We start from the raw sequence: 20,953 nt of genomic DNA, 5'->3' as shown, positions 1-20,953 counted from the left end.
AACAGTATGTTTTCTCCTTCAAAGCCATGTTTTTCAATGAGAACCATATGTGCAAAGTGCTTTATATTTTAAAAAACACTAGCTTAAAAAAGCTTGAGATATGTTTTGACATTTGTGTTCACTACTCTACTGTATTTATATATGCTCCCTAAAGATTTTCTCTGCTAGTTTAATAAAATAAGCATCCTTATCCAATGGAAGGCAAAGTAAATACTGAATTTTAGAACATCACTCTTTTTTTGTTGAACTCAGCAGACCTCAGACTACCCCTATAAAAACCATATAAACACAGAAGCATTATTACTTACCTAAAAAAAAAAATCTAACATCCAACATTGAGTTAATCTGCTTGAAAAATAAGGTTCAGGATTTTTTTTTTCAATAATACAGTCAAGAATTTTAGGTCAGCTTCTTCCTTCTGATTGTCTATTTTTTAGTATTAGCTTTCTCAGAGTATGTATCAATTACGAATTAAATCATCTTCCAACCAGCCACCTGCTTGGGCCAGCTCCATACCTCAAGATGGGTAACACATCATAGAATAACTATTCATACGTTTCCCTATCTGAAGCCTAACATTTATCTTTGTTAAGGATATTGTAATACAGGAGAATTGAAAAATTAATAGGTTCATCTTTAAACGAGTTTCATCTTTGAAACGTGAAAATGGGCAAAACATGAAATCCTTCACTATTATGTCAGACCGCTGGGAAGATGGTATTCAAGATGATTCGTAGTCATAAGTAGTAGTTACTTTGGGTCTAAATCCATTTTATATCAATTAACTCTGTATTTCTAGCACTATTATCCTTTTCCCAGGACTACAAAAATAAACTACATCTTTTCTTTCATCAGATTGAATTATAGAACATCCAATGGCTACACYTTATAAGTGTCTGATACAGGCTATAATAGAAAATGTTGCTTATTTATTTATATACTATTTGGTTACATAATAAAGATGCATATCAAACATAAGCTTCATTCAGCTTTGTACTGCATGCATAACATCAAAGAATAGAACTGTGTTCTTATAAAGAAAAAAATAACTTCTTCAGCAGGCTTAATATTCTTTATATCAGCTCAAAATTGTTTCTTGAGAACCTAATTGTAATCTTTCATTCAGCTTTCTAGAAAAAAGAGTTCTTGAGATGGAAGACAAGCACACACTTCAGCTAAAGTCAATAAAAGATGAAAAAGATGAGCTTCAAGTATTAGTATCCAAACAAAATTCTATTATAGAAGAACTAGAAAAACAGTTAGTTACAGCTACAGTAAACAACTCAGTTCTGCAAAAGCAGCAACATGATCTGATGGAGACCGTTCACAACTTGCTTACTATGATATCTACACCAAACTGTAAGTAAAAGCAGATATACATTACATAGATTACAATATAGATTATATTATTAGAGTGACATTCATTAATTTGTGTACACTCTTACCTGTAATATTTTACAACCAGTTTCCTCACATTTCAGCTTCTCAAAAATTAAATGTTTTTACCCTAAATACTATGACATAGTTAATGGACTTATTTTTTGTGTGTGTGTGTGGCGGGGGAATCTTACATGATTGGTTTTCAACATTTTGTTCATCTTTGCTCATGCCTGCCCAGTTCTCCAGTAGTTCAACCAAGTACAAGGATAACAAATACCATTTATCTCACATAGCAGTCAATCATCTGGCAGTACTGTAACACATTGCCGTAACCATATATCCATGACAGACTACATGATGTAGGTCTAGTTTTTCTTCCTAGCTAAAAAATACTCCTGCAGCAGCCTGCATTGTAACTAGCCTCTGCCACCTTGCATTGCTATATATCGAGAGAGTTGAATAAAGAAAGACTAATAGTGTCCATTAAGGCCAAAGGAATCAGTGCTGGCCCAGATCTTAGCATTCAGACCACAGAAAGTACCAGCCTGGGGCAGCAGGTACTCCCAGAAGTCCTCTAGTCTTTCACTGAAGCTTCCCTATTCATCCTAAAAATCACTTGTCTTAGCAAATTTTATATATTATAACATCCCTAATATGCCTGACAGCCCTGCAACAAATCATAGCCACCAACCATAGCTTCCATGTTTATACGATTCACATGCTTCATAAAAGACCACACAAACCATAAGCTGAAGACTATGGCTACACATGAATTTAAGAAGTGAGCTAATTTATTATCTTAAGCTTCATGTCTCATATGGAACTTTAACAAATTTAGAAGTTACAGGTACTCTGTAAGAGAGTAAAGAATCTAGAATATTGGCCTTTGAAGTTCTCACGGCTGGAAAGATGCAGGACATAGGATATAGGACAGCTAAAAAGGATTTAAAATGAAATACTAGGAAGAATTTAAAATAGCTTTCATTGCAACTGAAAAGCGCACAGACAGGCTCAGTTTCATACTTTTAACAATCCATGTAGGACCAAAATGTGCTTATGTGTTTAAATTTCAATAAATAGTTTGGGAATACAAATTTTCCTGTCTTAAAAGTTGCAGCCCAGAAGACAGTGTCCAATGAATTACAAATGTACATCTAGAACGATAGAAGTGATTTTACTATAAAAATAGTAACCAACTTTATTCCAGCAAAAGTTTATTTAATATTTCCCTAAAGTATTATTTTGATCAAAAAATCATTTTTTATCTTTCTCTATTACATTCAGCCTGAATAATCAAGCAAGACCCCCATAGCTGCTTTACAGTTGGCTCCATTTTGAAATTATTGAGGACTATCTACCGTACAGTTGGATCACAAACACAGAAAAGTGTTTAACAAGCACTATCTATAGTGCCCTAAATAATATGATCTTCTAGGCCTTTTTAAACAAAGTGAAATAACAAATTTCTCTTAATATCTGGCACTATCTCCTTAAATACCATTACCAAGGCTGTACATGTTCCCACTGATTTTATCTGTTATGCTAGTGCACAAATAAGTAAACAAGTCAAAGTCATGTTCGCTACAACACCATTAAACCCAGAGTGGAAAAAATAATGAATGCTTGCCAAAAAGACAAAATTAGCAGGGAAAGCTTTTAAGACAGTATACAAACAATAGAGTATGGAAAATCAATTAACACTGAATGTGTTATTTTTATATTTGAAGTAAAGCATGTAAACAGGTAAATAATGAATTGGCAAGCTGAAGAGAACATAGTATTAAGCAATAATAATATAAGCATATGTTTATGAAGTACCTAAAACTTTGTATTGATTGGCTATGTTTCTTAAATTAAATTAAAAAGGGAAAGTACACAGAACCAACCAAAGGGTTGGGTATAAACTATCAATCAGCAGGCTAAATGCCAGGAAACTCCAACCACTATAGTTAATAAAGACCTGAACAAAAACATGAGCCTTAGATTGTTCTGTAAAACAAGGTGGTTTAGATGTATTAAAATGTATCTTTTAATAAATGAATTTTACAAAGAAGATTCCTTGTGGGGGTGCACTGAACTACCACAAGCACCATTATACACACCCTGCTGATACTGCTGCTCGGTATAGAAGGGAAAATCTAAAACTAAAACTTTTTGAGAGCAATTACTCCAGTTAGTTGTATTATAAAAGATTTCAAAACTCTCTTATAAGATTTTACCACTCTACAGAATTCTAGCCAAAAGTTGTTATTAATATAATCAGTTTCTGTATAGATATGTTTGTAATAGTAGTTAATCATGAGGTTGTAATGCATGCAGAGACCAGAAAAGGCAATGGAAGCAGAACATGCTTAACTGAATAAGATGTTACATCCTAAGTTTTCTTACTCAACATACTAAGTATCATCTTTTATGAACCTATCAAGCAGTCATGCTTGTATCAGAACAACCATAAAGTAACACATAGTTAAAGCCTTAATCTGCCATTTCTTCAGGCATATTTTTCACTATGTCATTAATTATTCTCTCGTAACTTTTATTCATCTCCCACTAAATGCCTTCAACGTCTTTGTTATTTTTAGCAGCTAAAAACAACTTCATTGCTAAAGAGGAGCAAATCAGTTTCAAAGATTGTGCTGAAGCATTTAAATCTGGCCTCACAACAAGTGGAATCTACACCTTAACAGTCCCTAACACCGCAGAAGAGAAGAAGGTAGGATGCCTACAAAAAGCTATCTATGCATATGTGTTAAGAAAATTATTTGATCTAGTAAATATGCTACTTTAAAACCTAGTTAATCGTGCATTTTTACCCAATATTTACTTACCATGTTTTTTGCGGGTAGTTCATCCCTTACAAATCTGAATCCTCACAGAGGGGAAGACGACCTTCAGATGAAATCTTGGCCAAGCATTTAATTGTTCACTTCAGCCCACCAGGATTTCATTCTTTGTTTCCACATAATCAACATAGAATTAAAGTAACATAATACTTCTATCTCTTAATCAATTGTTGAATTCCAGTACAATCACTGTATATGATCTGTGGCATAGATCACATTAACCAACTAAAATGCATGAAAGTCCTCAAGCATACTAGTCCTTTTCTCTGAAGATATTCTTGCCTTGTGACCAAGACAAGCCTCGAGTGTGTTATAACCATGACACCTATTGACCACGCTTTGACAGCTAGTTTATCATTGGATGTTAATAAAGTGCAGTTCTCCTTTAGATAGCACATTTAATTAACTCTTCCTTTGCAGCTTCACAAACTCAGGATCACACCACCTTTGTCAATTAAGGAAAGTCAAAGCTAGTGTTTTAGGTCACCAGGAGTGCCAGCAATCTCTTGTTTTCTCAAAGTTCCCAGTACCTTCATATGCTCAAGTCCCTCTGGGTGGCAAAAGGAGGTTTAAAACAAAACAAAAACCTCCCAAAGCCCCCTCAGAAAACAGACGTCCTTCACAAAAGGGGGCACAGAAGAGTACTCATGGATTCACATGAGCAATCTGCTAGTACTAGACCCACATATGGCTTCCAATTCSTTATGTTATGCAGAGTTTTAAAGGCATTTTCATAACTGACTAGCAATTATATTAATGCAACCAACACTGGGACATAGCTAGAGAAGATCCGCCTACAAAATATTGCTCTAATGTACATAAAATGTGAGACTTTGTAGTGGTTTCACTGAATCAGTTTAAAATAATATTTATTTTTTCAACATGTTTAATTGAAACGAACTTAAAGTCAATTTAAGTTAAATGAATGCAATACTTCCTGTAGAAAAGACCTGGACTAAAAAGGATGAAACTGGATGAAACACTGGATGCCCAACAAAGAYACACCACCTACTACAGTAAAAAGAATGATAAAGCTTCAGATAGTAGAATTCAAGGGAAACAAAATCTGGAAGGCAAAAAAAAAGGCCCAGGTGGATTACGAAGAAAAAAGAACCAAAAACTCTAGGGAGGATTCTGAAGACCAGGGCTCAGATGAAAGATTTTTGTTTCCAACTTTTAGATACAGCAGGCTGAGGAGGGTCGAGGGACATCTGAATATATGCCAAAAATGCTTACTGTATTTCTTAGACAAATACTAAGAAATGATTTTCTACTTTTTTATTTTAGGATTTAATGTTGTAGGTATCTTCCTACAAAAGAAAATATTTATGAAATTTCTTAGGCCTTATTTTATTATACAAGTAATACTCACAAACAAAAAAACAACAGAAAATGTATAAAAATAAAGAAAAGTAAGGGCACAATTGGAAAAACAATTGGTAAAGCTGTGACAAAGCATTTTTTCTCAAGTTTTGATAGGAGAGATTTAGAAATTAAGTTTATGAATGAAGTAAACTGCTTAAAGACTTTTTCATGTAGCTCAGGCCTGGCAGTTATCTTTACCCTTACAAAGGTCCCAACTAAAGGAAATAAGCAAATTACTTAGGTAAAGCCTAGAAATGCATGAAAATTTCAGTTTTTGTAGATAATGTTTAGAGAAGTTAATGATATCTACAGTCTGCTTCTCTTGAAGAAGAAAAAGTCTGTTGTTCTTTGAAATAATATAGTCTGTATTCAATATATATGTTCCACAACAAAATTAGTTACATAAGATGCATTCAGAAAGAGTTGTACTACACATGAACTGTAATGTATGAGCATTTTCTAAAAGCACACACAAGTGCACGTCATATTACAGAATGGAAATTTGTCAAATTTTAACTTTGCATTTGCAAAGCCATAATGTTTAAGATAATTTGTACATTGTTTCAACTACTGAGAATCTATAGCAATTCACATTTCTACAGAATTTTCAGTAGTCTGACAGTAGTTAATTGCAATTACAGAGACATGGTGGGATAGCTCACATGACTGGAATGTTGTCACGAATGCCAACATGCTTTTTCATCGGTAGCAAGAGGAAGACTGGGGAAAATGTGGGCCCGCTGTTGAGTGTGGTGGGGGCCCTGGTGAAGAAAGAAAGAGAGGAGGCAGAGTTACTGAATGCCTTCTTTGCTTCAGTCTTTACTGCTAAGGCCAACCCTTATGAATCCCAGACCCTGGCAACGAGAGAGAAAGTCTGCAGAAAGGAAGACTTTCCCTTGGTCACAGAGGATTGGGTTAGAGATTTTTAGGCAAACTTGACACCCACAAATCCATGGGCCTTGATGAGATGCACTCACAAGTGCTGGGGAAGGTGGTGGATGTTGTTGCCAGGCTGCTCTCCATCATCCTTGAAAGGTTGTGGAGAACTGGAGAGGTGCCTGAGGACTGAAAGAAAGCCAATGTCACTCCAGTCTTCAAAAAAGGGCAAGAAGGAAGACCCAGGAAATTACAGGCCAGTCAGCCTCACCTCCATCCCTGGAAAGGTAATGGAACAGCTCATCCTGGATGTCATCTCCAAGCATATGGAGCAAAAGAAGGTGGTCAGGAGTAGTCAGCATGGATTCACCAAGGAGAAATCCYGCTTAACCAATCTGATAGCCTTCTGTGAGGGAATGGCTGGCTGGGTAGACAAAGAGAGAGCAGTGGATGTTGTCTACCTTGACTTCAGCAAGGCTTTTGACACTGCCTCCTATAACATMCTCCTAGAGAAGCTCAGGAGGTGTGGGCTAGATGAGTGGGCAGTGAGGTGGACTGAGAACTGGCTGAAAGGCAGAGCTCAGAGGGTTGTCATCAGTGGCKCAGAGTTGGAGATCTGTTGCTAGTAGAGTTCCCCAGGGGTCAGTGCTGGTCCAGTCTTGTTCAGCTTATTCATTAGTGACATGGATGGAGGGACAGAGTGCCTCCTCAGCAAGTTTGATGATGATACCAAGCTGGGAGGAGTGGCTCATACACCAGAGGGCTGTGCTGCCATTCAGAGAGACCTGAAAGGCTGGAGAGTTGGGCGGAGAGGAACCTCCTGAGGTTCAACAAGGGCAAGTGCAGGGTCCTGCACCTCGGGAGGATTAACTTCATGCACCAGTACAGGCTCGGGGCTGACCTTCTGGAGAGCAGCTCTGCAGAAAACGACCTGGGAGTGCTGGTAGATGACAGGTTGACCATCAGCCAGCACTGTGCCCTTGTGGCCAAGAAGGCCAAAGGCATCCTGGGGTGCATTAGGAAGAGTGTTGCCAGCAGGTTGAGGGAGGTGATCCTGCCCTTCTGCTCAGCCCTGGTGAGGCCACATCTGGAGTGCTGTGTCCAGTTCTGGGCTCCCCACTACAAGTGAGAGATGGAGCTACTGGAGAGAGGCCAGCGTAGGGCTACGAAGATGATCAGAGGGCTGGAGCATCTCTTCTGTGAGGAAAGGCTGTGAGAGCTGGGCCTGTTTAGCGTGGAGAAGAGAAGACTGAGAGGGGATCTTATTAGTGTCTATAAATACCTTAAGAGACAATGTCAAGAGGGTGGGGCTGGACTCTTTTCAGTGGTGCCAAGCAACAGGACAAGAGGCAACAGGCACAAAATTAACCATGGGAAGTTCCACCTGAATATAAGGAAAATCTTATTTACTGTAAGGGTGGCAGAGCACTGGAACAGGTTGCCCAGAGAGATTGTGGAGTCTCCTTCTCTGGAGATATTTAAAACCCATCTGGATGCTATCCTGTCCAGCATGCTCTAGTTGACCCTGTTTGAGCAGGAGGGTTGGACTAGATGATCTCCAGAGGTCCCTTCCAAACTCTTCCATTCTGTGACTCTGTGATTCTGTCTGACAGACTACTGAACTCAGTGTTTAAACTATTTACCAAAATACTCTATCCCTAAGACAAAACTACAATCGCAAATTTACTAGACTGTAAAACATTAAATGCTTTACATTTGAACACAGAGGCCTAAAATGCTTAGGAGAAAAACTGCATTTTGAAAGCAGTATTATTTACTACATTCAAACAAAATAGTTCTATTCTATTTAATAATATTAATTTTATTGTGCTCACTGCAARCAGAATGAAAAAAAAAAGATCCTGAAAGAGACAGCTAGTGAAAGTTTTACATACTATATGAAGTGGAAGAAAAAGACTAAAAAGTTTTTAATCTCATGCAAGTTTTTATAGAAAGATAAATGCATAAGAGGAGTTGTAAAGGGAAGTGAAGGTTTAAGGATAATCAACACGTTACACCATTATCAGCTGTTTATGGTGTGGATGGCTACTCAGACCAGGAAACAGAATGACCTTTTCTATTTGCCAAAAGTGCTGCACTACTGTTTATGTTTTCATCTTTTCCTCTTCTAACACCTTCTGACCTCCCAACAGGCTTATAAACAACTTCTGTGTAACCTGCGTAACTGATCCTACCTCACTAATTTGTCTTCCATCATAATGCAAAATTAAAGCAGTGCATAATAGAGCTGAGAGGAAAACAATTATTTCATTCCATTAATATTTTCAAGCTTTCCTGTTCTGCACCAGGACAAAAGCTAAGACCTTTTAAAAACACTGAGGAAAAACAACAGACTGCTGACACAAGAAAAAACAGCAGAGGTAAACCCATGAAAAGTCAGTAACTTCATGTTTACAACAGTTACATGAATGAATTAACTTCTTGGTTTTAATCAGACAGAACAGTTGAGCCTGGATGACCCTGAAAGCCATATTATGGCAATATGTCAGCTCAACAGTTACCCACAACTCTTAGCAAAGTATTACCTCAAATCTTAAAATATTGGTTGAAGTAGTGGCTGAGCTCTTCCTCATCTCCCTCCTCCATTTGAGTAGAAATGTTTCAAGCAGAGGCCTTTTTAAAAACCTTTAACTTTTCTTGCAAAAAACAATTTGGGCAAGATTGAATTTAGCAACAAGAATAATTTTTTAAAAGTTTTCTGAAAAGTGATCATGCAGAGAATTATCTACTCATTTCAGAAGCAGCCCATGCCACGGAGGTTAGATTTAAAATACACAAAGTATAAAAACATGCTTAAAAAAAAGGCATTTGTGTTGCTTCTGCTATACAACTGGATTAGATGAAGAGGCTTTTCGTGCATTTTAAGTCTCATCATCTGGCTATTTAACTGGTAATTGGTATTAGCTTAGATTACTTTGTAAATCATGTATGTATTTACTTCTTTCCTGAACAATGAAACTAAGGCTGAGATTCTCATCTAGTCACATCTCTAGGAGCCAAAGAAGGGAAAATATAAAATCTTTGAGCATCATAACTGAAAAGCTACTCATGAGCATTCAAACAATAGTCAAAAGTGATACAAATGGAGACAGCACAGATGTGGCAACACTCCTTGTTTTGATATAAGAAATGTAGTAATCTTCATYCCAAGAACTCAGCCATAGTCTTACCATCCAGACAGTAAAACTGAAAACACTTAGACCCTGAATATCTAAAATACATCTAAAAAGAAGAAAAATGACTTGCTCTGAAGCACTGTTGCTAGATGGTGAAGACATCAAACTCACAGTTCACGCACTTAGAAACTTTGGGAAAGGTTACTACTTCTAATAATATATTTTTAAAAATACAGCACTCATCCTTAGCTGAAGGTGAGAAACATAAACAACTGACCTTAGCTCCCACAGTGCTACAGCTGCTCGAACTGTAAGCAGTGAAGGAGTTTACAAGATAAATCAAATATAMACTCTGCCAATTTGTTGTAATTTGAGAAGCTAATCTCTTTATTCCATTTAGCATCTGCTTGAAGATTCCTGCAGCCTACCTAATCTTGGTATCTATCCTTATTAGTTCTGTGAAATGTTACATTTCTTTTTTTTTGAATACAAAACCTAGGCTGGGCTCGATGATCAGAAGAGCTCTGTTCCAGTAATAAGTGTTAGAGAAAACCTCATACGCACATCGTTTTACTAAAGATTTTTTTAAAATAAGAGTCTAAATAAATACTTCCTCTTCTCTCATCTATCACATAGTTCATTAAGAAATGTTTCTCTCTGCAGACTGACATAGCAAATTTACTGTGTTTATTTTAAACTAAGCAAATCTTTTCCTTAATCTTCATTCCACTAAGCAGCCTATTTTCATCCTTAAAAATATTTATGAATATGTACCATTCATTTAAGTACTTTTAGGAAAAAGTAATAATAGTTAATTAACTTATTTCACCAAATTTATTTCTTTAATCTTTACTGTCATTGTTTATCAACTTTATTCTTACTCAAATTAAAAACAAAGCATATATGTAAATCTGAAATTCCTAATTCTACAGTAAATATGACGTATTTACTGTGCGAGTGACGGAGCAGTGGCACAGGTTGCCCAGAGAGGTTGTGGAGTCTCCTTCTCTGGAGATCTTCAAGGCCTGCCTGGATGCAACCCTGTCTAACATGCTGTAGGTGACCCTGCTTGATCAGGGAGGTTGGACTAGATGATCTCCAGAGGTCCCTTCCAACCTTACTGATTCTGATGTTTGAAACAGCAACATCAGATTGAATGAGTGGTCCATCTAACTTAACATCCTACCCCTCTCTAAGTAACTAAAGTATGTTTCAAAGAAGGGTGAAAACATTCTATTCTGCATTTGTCTTATTGTTAAACTTTCAGTAGGGCAGACCTTGGGAATGAACAACTTACTCTATAGCCAATTACATTTGATAACTGTTAAATCAGCATTTTAACCTGCAGAAATGCTTAATAAAATTATCAGCATGTTCTTTAGTCCATCCCTTGTATCCAGTTTCATAGCCTCTTGTGCCAATTACATTTTACGTAAGCATTACACATGGCATGAGTTAGTTTTTTAAAAGAAATTGATAATCTTTTATAATACCTCATCTTTAGAACTCCACTCTTTCTTTCAAAGGCATTTTTTAAATTTATTTTTTATTATTATTATTACTATTATTTTATTTATTTATTTTTAAACAACTATTACCAAATCATTACCAGTCATATTACAGGGTACAGAGATTAGCAAAAACAAACAAACAAAAAAGTAGGTTTTGAGGTATAAGAATTGCATGCAGAGGTAAAAATTAAAAGTTGCTGCTTTTGATTAAATTCAATTTGCATGATATACTTTAACCAATAAACCCTAATCCAATTCATTTTCTTCTTTCTTTTATCTTGCCAAAAAATCTCCAGCTGGACATGTCATGATTCTCTAATGCTGAACAAACAGTCTAGACGACACAACATGTGCTTTGCATTTCTAATGTATTACAGCCTATTCATACACTAACTAATATATTTCATTTTAGCAGCTCTAAGGGCTTTCCTTCCCTTTAAAAGTCTGATGCCTTAGTACAGTATAGGATGAAGCAGTGGTTCAATTTATATAAATATACATACACACATATATATAAAAAAATGTGTGTGTGTAAATACATATAAATATATGCATATTACACACTACATATACACACACACACACACACTGAAATAGCCAACTGTATTGAAAACATGTAAGAAATACACTTTTCTTCTATGATGTTGCGCACAAACCAGCCACAGCACACAAACAAGCTCTGGCTTGACTGGAGTCATATTATTCAATGAATTTCCAGCATGATTTGAAGAACTCAAACCTGCTTACAATGGCAAGACCTCCTGCCATAGAAGAGGATGAAGATACACAGTTTCATTGTTATCCAAACATGATTTGGGACATTTATTGTGACATATTATGACGAACAACAGCAACAATTACATAAGAAGAAAGATCACCTAGGAGTCCCCCCTCCCCACCAAGAGTTTGCTGCTGTTTTTTTTTGAATAAATAAAGGGAGAAACATCCAGGCTGAAAATGAAACACTCAGTTCTAGGGGTTGGCTTTTTAGTTTTTTTTTTTTATCTAATCTGTACAGATGAAATATTCTACAAAAGTGTAAGAAGCCAAATCTTTGCTTCACTATTGTAAAAAGGAAGATGGAACTTCACTTGATCAATGAAGTATCTAGAATTCAGATTAAAAGTTAGTGCAGTTGAATACTCAAACTATAATTTTTAAACTTTTCAAGGAGTTTGAAAAAGACTCAGACTTCAATATCTTTGCAAAAAGTGATACAGTTTTATTAAAACCTCCAAATGAGAGAGTATGTAGTGTTAAACTGAACAGGAATACTTACATAAAAGCGTTCAGATTTTTTTCTGAGTATCAGTACTAACATGTAGTTTATACAGTTACTGATGTGAATTTGGCTCCACTTTTGAAAAGAGGTTTCAAGAGATGCCCACTTCATCAAAATATAGTTATTACATTTCAAATTATTTGATCTTTTTATTTAGAACAATCCTAGGAATATTTCCCAAGCAACAAAAGCACTTTTTTCTTAAGATAAAATATAATTGAAAAACTTTGACTAAGGATTTAGCCAAAGTAAAGTCTCTACATATTCACAAGCCCATGTTTTTTGTGTATATGGTATATATATAGTTACTTTATTCCAATGTCCTTTCCTATAACCTTTAAAGCATCTTTCAGAGAAATCAGATCACAAGTGTGTTGTGCTTAATTCACTGTTCGTTGTTTTTAGTTCAATCTGCAGTATGTTATTTTATAACCTTCTTTCAGACTGGATATGGATATCTGTTTTGAACAAAATACTTCGTTTCAGTATCTCACCTATAAATTAGAATTACTCTGTGCTGGGGATGCATTTTCGGGGCAATTTAAGACCGAGTTCAGTGAACTGTCTATAATGCCTATAACATGTTAAACCTTTCAAATGTTTACCAATAACTTGGCAAATTTAAAGATGGTTTATGGATAATTGAAAAAACATTTTATAACAGTTAATTTTATGTTCTAGAATATCAGATGTCCACTGTAGTCTATCTAACAATACGGCTTGAAGGTTTACTTTCGGCTAATAATTGTACTGTACCTAGATTTATTTTTTGTGGAGCAAATAATCTGCAAAGGTATTGAAATAATGACAGTGGAAAAAAAAGTTTTATTGCCCACTGCCTGAATTTAATAATCAACATGTGTACTCTGCCTAACTATGGGAAATTTTGAGTTCATTTCACAGAAAACATCTAGAGAAATTAAATATCTTTCAGGACAAATATTTGATCAGGAAACTCACAAAAATATCAGTGTAACAGACAGGCAAGTATAGAATCCAAATCAACACTTTTTCACTCAAAAAAAAATCCATATTTTTAACTTGATGTCCCTTTAACACTGGTTATCAGCTATTTTTAAGATATATTCTTTTAAGTGTGATGAATAATGAACAATTGTTCAGTAAGGAACGTTGAACTGAGCAATCACATCATTCGTGGACACTGTGAAAGCTGAGAAAAACAGCACAATTTTTTAGGTTAAGCTGCATATTCTGCTCTTGCACGTGTTAATACTTGCCACTATACAGAATTATGCAAAGTAAATGCTCAGTGTTTTTGTTTTGAAATAACGGCATGCAGTTAAACTGTTATACATTTACTCTGGTAGGCTTACTGTGACATGGAAACTGGTGGAGGAGGCTGGACAATTATTCAGAGACGTGAAGATGGCAGTGTGGATTTTCACCGGACATGGAAAGAGTACAAGATGGTAAGAACACTGTTCTCTGAAGCCTTAGTATTAACTATCTTAAATCTAATATAAYAAAAGAATATTAATTAGTAATATTAATTAATAGTAATATCAGATTGTAAGTAGGTTTCAAAAGGTATCTTTTTTCTTCCATGTTCATTTAGAAAATATGAAGAGAAACTTCAGGCTTTTTTTTGCCTCTTAATCAACCATTACATGATGTGCCCACATTTTAAAGTTACTTATATTTGTGTTTCTACTGACAACCTGCTCTAAATCTACTAGATTGGCATTGATTCACTTTATTTCAGATTTCTGAATTTCTCTGTTGAAATCTACTCTTTGAAATAATAAAGATATATGATCTTCTCTTACTCAGTAAAATTATTAGCTGACAGACCAAAAACTATGATACTTAAAAAGTGGTAACGTGATCATTTCAAAGACAAAGAAAAAACAAATTAAAGTTATTTAAATATACATCTTGAATTACAGGGATTTGGTGATCCTGCTGGCGAGTACTGGCTGGGAAATGAGTTTGTTTCTCAACTGACTAATCAGAAACGTTATGTTCTTAAAATACACCTGAAAGATTGGGAAGGCAATGAGGCATATTCACTATATGAACACTTCTATCTATCTGGTGAAGAGCTAAAGTACAGGTAAGCAGAAAAACCTGAGCTGAATAAAAAAATCTGATGCTAGTTATTTTAAACCATTTAGYTGCATTACTTTATTTCAGATCAATTATAAAGGTTTTTAAATCCACTCAGGAAAAAAAAATGCTTGCTCCAATTTTCACTTATTGCCTATCTAGTTTTAATATTTTTTTAAAAAAGACAGTACATACATTTTACTAGTGCACACTAAGTAAACAGTCTACACAAGATGTTCCAAAGAAAGGGAGAAAATATAGTACACAAGCTGATAGAGCAGTTGGCCGTGTACCACTTCCAGGGCAATAGGAATATGCCAGCAGCTGCAGAAAAGAAGTGAACAGAAAAGTGACCCCATGTTCACATTCTTCTCTGTGTAGGTAGATCCACACTATGCTCTTTACACAGAGGGTAATAACAACCATGTATCAAGTACAATGCATTCATGTAATTCATGCATTGTGGTTACCCTCAAAGTTCAGTATCAGCAGAGCAGCAGGATGACTGGCTTTCCCTACCTCTGATATTTTTTTTCATATCATAGCTGAGCTTCCCAAAGAGAACTATTAGCGAAATTGAATTTTTATATGTGCTTTTCTTCTGATCTGAACAGAATTTTGTATCTTGCAGCATTCTAATATATTTGGCTAAGCATTATCCACATTTTAAAGAAAGTCTTAAATTCTATTGCTGAATTAAGTGATCTTGTCTTTAAATGATACAGTTTAGATAACTGGATCTTTCTCTACTAAGATCAAATTGTAACAATTCCTAACTGTTTAACTAAAATACTAAGCCAATTTTACTTTGTAAAGATAATTTTCACCATTGTTATTTGCATTAAAAAAAAGGAATAATTTGCTGGATTAACATTGCAAATTACTTTAAGAAAACAAGAGATCATGATCATGATTCCAGGAAATAAATACATTCCTGGAAGGTGGATGTCTAAGAGACAATACCACAAGAAGATTTTTGCTTTACAGAAGCAGCACACTGAGTACAGAGGTAATTTTACCTTCACATTCCATTACTGTCTCAGACTCTGGAAGAATAATGCTCCTATCTGTGAAAAAGAAGTTAAAAGCAGAAGTCCGGTCCCATCTCTCTACAAACCTGTCATCTTTAACAGCTGATTTTAATGGCTATATCACTTACGCTCCCATGATTCTAGAAAATATAGGGATAGAGCTTAATATTTTTTTCTTATATTTGATTAAAAAATGAAAGAGCTTATACATTTTAATTAGTCCAGCCACTACTCAAATATATGCGCAGTTCATACTTCATTCTATTACTCCAGACTCTCTGTAAATGCAGTAGATACTGTATGACTGGCTATATAAGAAAGTAGGCATCTGCCTACTGTATGGTCTGGGAATATTTCTTTATGTGAATTGTACAGATTCACAGAGCTTTGCCCAACTGGACAGAAAAGCTGCCTAAATTTAAATTAATTTCTCTGAGATCTAACAACCATTCATTGTAAAGAAGGTCAATGTGAAACCTCAGAGAACTGAATTCTGCTAAGAACTGTATTCTATTAAAATAACTTTAATTAAGTGTAATTAAGATTTTGTACCAGTCAAAACTAGTACAAAACTAGTACATTCTTCCCCTTTCACAAGATAATAAAAGGTAAATGGAAGACAATGCTGTTACTTCAACTCAAGTCTCGTATGCAAAGCAATCCAGAACTATCAGGATGTTTGTCCCCCAAAATACTAGATCTCAGTGCCTTAGGAGTATACAGTTGTCTCAGCTCCAAAGACAATATTTGTTTCATCTGGAAACAGTTAGAATCTACAGCAGAGATTTTTAAAATAATGTATTAAAATACTTATAAAGGCAACCTTTGCAAATGGGTCATTACCCTTGTCCATCTACATTATTAAAAAATAATTACTAAGATGGTTGTCTGTAAATAGATACTTCCTTTCAAAATGCAACCAAATATTAAATGCATCATTGAATGCAGTGCTTTAAAGAATATATTTAAAATTATGGAAGAGAAAAACTAAGAAAGTATTCAGTAAACAACTTTCATTATGTTAAAAACATTAATACATTTTCTGAATGCTGGAAAGAATATGAGTTGGGTCAGAAAAACAAAATTTCATAGAATCATAGGAAAAAAACAGATTGGAATGGGCATCAGATGAGTCCAACTTACTGCTCAAAGTAGGGTCAGCTAAGAGATCACAAAAAGTTGCTTAAGGCAAGTCAGGTTTTGATAACCAATAAGGATGGAGGCTGTAAACCCTGTTCCACTGCTCATCTGTCACCATGGTGAAAATGTTTTTCCTGATATCCAGTCAGAAGCTCTCATTTCAATTTACATCTATTGCCTGTCATCCTCTTGCCATGCGCTACTGTAGATTTCACACTAGATTTCAAGTCTGAATAGGGTAAGATAACCTAGATTCTACTTCTCATACATACTGACACAATGTTAACGGTAACATGGTTGTATCACAACTTCTGCAGCTCAGTTACATGAATTCTATAGCAAGGAGAATTGCTTTTATTTGAAAAAGGGGACATCATTCTAATTCTTACCTTTTCAGGGCTTTTAAGTATCTTAAGTTTCTGCATACCAATGTTAAGTACTAACCAAACTGTTTTCACTTCTTAACTCTTTTAAATAAGGCTGTATATGTAGGAAAACTTAGTACAAGTTTCATAGGGCTCCCAACAGAAGGGACAACCAGACAATGCATGTCTGATATGTCACAAGCCATTACATTTCAACCAAGTATCTTTGCATTAGATAGGTATGTGGAACATGGGATTCAGTAAAACATTTGTAGAAATGCATCCAGTCTTGAGATTAGATCAACAAAAATTTTCCTGTGATTTTCTACAATAAGTATTCCTTACAGTTACTCTTCCATCAGTAACTACTGAAATACTCCATCAGTGACTGCTGGTATCTGTGAGTCAGTTCTTAACCCACTGAATACTAAAAGAATAAAAACAAAAAAAAACCAAAAAAAAACCAATCTCCCCACCCGCACTCACACACACATCTCTTACACAGGTGTACTTGTATTAGATCTGGCTAATTAGAATTAAAAATTTCGATAACAGAGGTAAAGAATGATATCAGATTTACAGGACCATTTCTCAAAGTTTTTCTGTTATACTCAGAAATAGTGTGTATCATCCTGTTCACTCCCTTTGAATATTTTCATGTTCAAATAGTCTTAAGAGTCCTTCTGGAATTTTCTCAGTTTTGCCTGATATGGTAAAAAATGGCCAAGAAGATTTCTGTCCTACTGATGCTCCCTCTTTTGGGACTCTTGACGTCGCACAGATGATATTTAATAATTACTTAAGTTGCTACATTGGAAAAACTTAATTTTGTAAAGATAGTTTATCATCTTCCTTTTCAAAACATAGAACAGAAGTGCTTCTGCAATTTCTGCATCATTAACTACATTTGCATCTTTATTTAGGAACACTCCAATGTAACTGTTAAGATTTCCCTTGCTTCCATTGTTTTTTAAATTATTCTTGTCTTCAGCCATACCTTAAAAGATCAGCGCTTGCTTAAACACACAGAGATGTGTGTGTAAGAGCAGTAAACAGTGAATAAGTATTATCAAGTTCACAACATACCAACTGAGAAGGAAATTCATTTCTTAAATGAATCCTCCTCAAAAAAAGTAAGGAAGGGAAATGAGTAACCTTCTAAGCCAAATCACCAACAGAGAAGTTATGACTGAATAGCCAGGGAAATGGCTATTCTTCAAAAAGCTGCAGTACACTCATTGTAATCTAAGGCAATATTACACAGTTATACTAAGTTATACTTTTAAAATCTAGTCATTTGCATAATACTGTACTTACATTAGACTTCAAAGTGATATTTGAAAATCAACCCCAGGCTCATAAAACTCTATTTGGAAATTTTAGTTCTATCTTCTTTAGAGATCAGTATTTGAAAATAGTTTTGAATTTACATGAATTCTACTAAGTATATTTTGGAAAAACAGAATATAACTCTTTTAAAGAAATTTTTGAAAAAGTCTGTAGTGATTTAGTGTTTTGAAAACTAAATGAATGAAAATTCACTATTTTCACTGGGGATATATAAAAAGGATTAAAATGATCTGTTAAACTACCGAAGATACTCAAAAATTAAAATCGTACAGAATTCAGGTAATACATAGCAGTATAGTGATACTTATCCTACAGTAAAAATCCTCAATCTAACAACCTTTACAATAAGCACAGAATCACACGCAAGATCTAGACAGACCTGGGGACAAGTTACATCTCAAAAAGTCAGTTCTTTTCCTTAAACAAACAGAACAGCTCTGAGATAGATAAGCTACTTTCCACAGAAATATAACTGGCAAAGAGTTACAGTGGGCCTAGGGGGTTCAAGCCCTCCCCATTCGACACATGGACACTAAGTGGCGTATAACAGCAGCAGCTGTGTAAGTGCCTCCCCAGTTCAGTGGCCCAGTATCTCTCCTCATTGAGAGGTGTGTTTGCACCTGGATGAGCAGATCCAAAAAGCAGCAGCCTCACTGACAGTTTAATTTCCTAGGGAAAGTGAAGTACACTGATAAATACCCGTAATGATCTACATATCGATGAAATATGTGAAAAGGAAGAATAATTTGGAAAATGGAAAAGAAATACTGAAAAAATCTCAAAATATCAATTATAATTGGTGGTCTAGGTAATCTTCTTGTCCATCATAGTTGCAAAGGTGCAATGATACATTGCCACATTGAGCTAATAACAAAATAGGAACTAAAAAAAAGAAGGAAAAATTGAATTAAAAAAATTATCCGCACACAATGCATTTACAGTATTAAGAAATGCATGGTATACATAAAAAAAAAATATGAGTAATCTACCTGCTCTCAGTCTGTTCTAATAGGACCTGAAAAAACCAACCATCTCTACGTAAGTAGAGTTCTCTATTCATTATAATAGCACTGTGACTATTTCTGCTCAGATCAAAATATTAAGCTCCAGAACAATTTACATAGTACATTGGCCAGAAGAGAACTCAACTGTTTGAACAGGATATTTATTGCAAAAATGTTTCATCATTATTTTGTAGATCAACTATCATTAACTTCCACCTAATATTTGTTTTTCCATTCCTCACTTTTACAGGATCCACCTTAAAGGACTTACTGGGACAGCAGGCAAAATAAGTAGTATAAGCCAACCAGGAAATGATTTTAGCACAAAGGATGCAGACAATGACAAATGTATTTGCAAATGTTCACAAATGCTAACAGGAGGTAGGAATGGTTTTTAGTTTCTCAGTCTTCCTATTTTCATTAGCACTGAACTTGTCTGAGGTAAACAGTGGTAATTTTGACTTACTAAATTTTAAATTACTGAAGTAGACCATAACTCAGATAGAAGCACTGGTATGGYGACCTCAAATGACATATTTTACTATTTGATAAAGGTCAGTTAAAATAAAACAAGAGAAGTTAAAACTTCATGTGTGCTGGCGGGGAGGTGGGGGCGCGAAATCCAGTCTCTCAAGTTGCGGTACTAGAAAATCTGTTATTGTGGAACCAGCATGAGTGACAGCAGATTATTCTTCAAAGGAATGACATAACATAGTCCTAGAGATCACAACACCTAAAAAGTCTGAAAACTTGCCCTAGAAACTCAGCTGGTCAGTGAAATGGTTCCTGATTCTTTAGGCACAAAAATCTTCCTATCTATCAAACTATCCAAAGGCAAACAAAACATTATATTGGCTCTTGAAGAAACAAAAAACCAAAAAACCTTCACCTGTCGTTTACTATACAGGTCACAGAAGGGTTCAAGTATTTAATTATGTATTTCAATARGAGTATTAAATGACAATGCATACATTTAAGATACACCATAATACATGAAGCATCTACATTTTTCTAACGATTGTTCACTTGTTTTTGGAGTTTCAGGTGATTTTTTTCTTAATCTTGAACCAGACAATTCTTTCTAGAATTCTAGTATTCCACATTCTGAAATATAAATGCTGCTTTGTAAATTTGATTTCTTTTCCTGTTACCTCTTAAGCAATGATTTGATTCTCTATACCACTAATTGCATGATAAAAGGCAGCATTAGGAAGAGTGTTGCCAGCAGGTCGAGGGAGGTGATGCTGCCCCTCTACTCAGCCCTGGGGGGGCCTCATCTCGAGTCCTGTGTCCAGTYCTGGGCTCCCCAATACAACAGAGACATGGAGCTACTGGAGAGAGTCCAGCGTAGGGCCACGAGGATGATCAGAGGACTGGAGCATCTGCCCTATGAGGAACGGCTGCAAGAGCTGGGCCTCTTTAGCCTGGGGAAGAGAAGACTGAGGGGGGATCTTATCAATGTGTACAAGTACCTGAAGGGAGGGTGTCAAGGGGACAGGGACAAACTCTTCTCAGTTGTCCCGTGTGACAGGACAAGAGGCAATGGGCAAAAATTGAAGCACAGGAAGCTCTGCCTGAGCGTGAGGGGGAATTTCTTCCCTG

General features: G+C 35.5%; 2 protein-coding genes across 4 annotated transcripts in view; one reads left to right on the top strand and one right to left on the bottom strand.

Moving 5' to 3' along the window:
- The window catches only part of MCPH1 (microcephalin 1), a 135,661-nt gene that overhangs the window by 65,085 nt on the left and 49,623 nt on the right, over positions 1 to 20,953 (bottom strand). The gene's annotated exons all lie outside the window — the stretch shown is intronic.
- The window catches only part of ANGPT2 (angiopoietin 2), a 50,255-nt gene that overhangs the window by 27,584 nt on the left and 1,718 nt on the right, over positions 1 to 20,953 (top strand). For both annotated transcript variants that reach the window (XM_085312472.1, XM_085312471.1), the window contains 5 exons: positions 1,127 to 1,359; positions 3,963 to 4,093; positions 13,723 to 13,824; positions 14,302 to 14,468; positions 19,602 to 19,732. In XM_085312472.1, the coding sequence (XP_085168598.1) occupies positions 1,127 to 1,359; positions 3,963 to 4,093; positions 13,723 to 13,824; positions 14,302 to 14,468; positions 19,602 to 19,732 (764 nt within the window). The remainder of the gene's footprint in view (positions 1 to 1,126; positions 1,360 to 3,962; positions 4,094 to 13,722; positions 13,825 to 14,301; positions 14,469 to 19,601; positions 19,733 to 20,953) is intronic.

This window comes from Rhea americana, unplaced genomic scaffold (genome assembly GCF_003343005.1).
Source record: "Rhea americana isolate MKP2758 unplaced genomic scaffold, rheAme1 scaffold_366, whole genome shotgun sequence".
In the NCBI taxonomy this organism is placed as follows: Eukaryota; Metazoa; Chordata; class Aves; order Rheiformes; family Rheidae; genus Rhea; species Rhea americana.
Note: the sequence above shows the minus strand (reverse complement) of the source record. Positions and strands in the feature narration are given on the sequence as shown.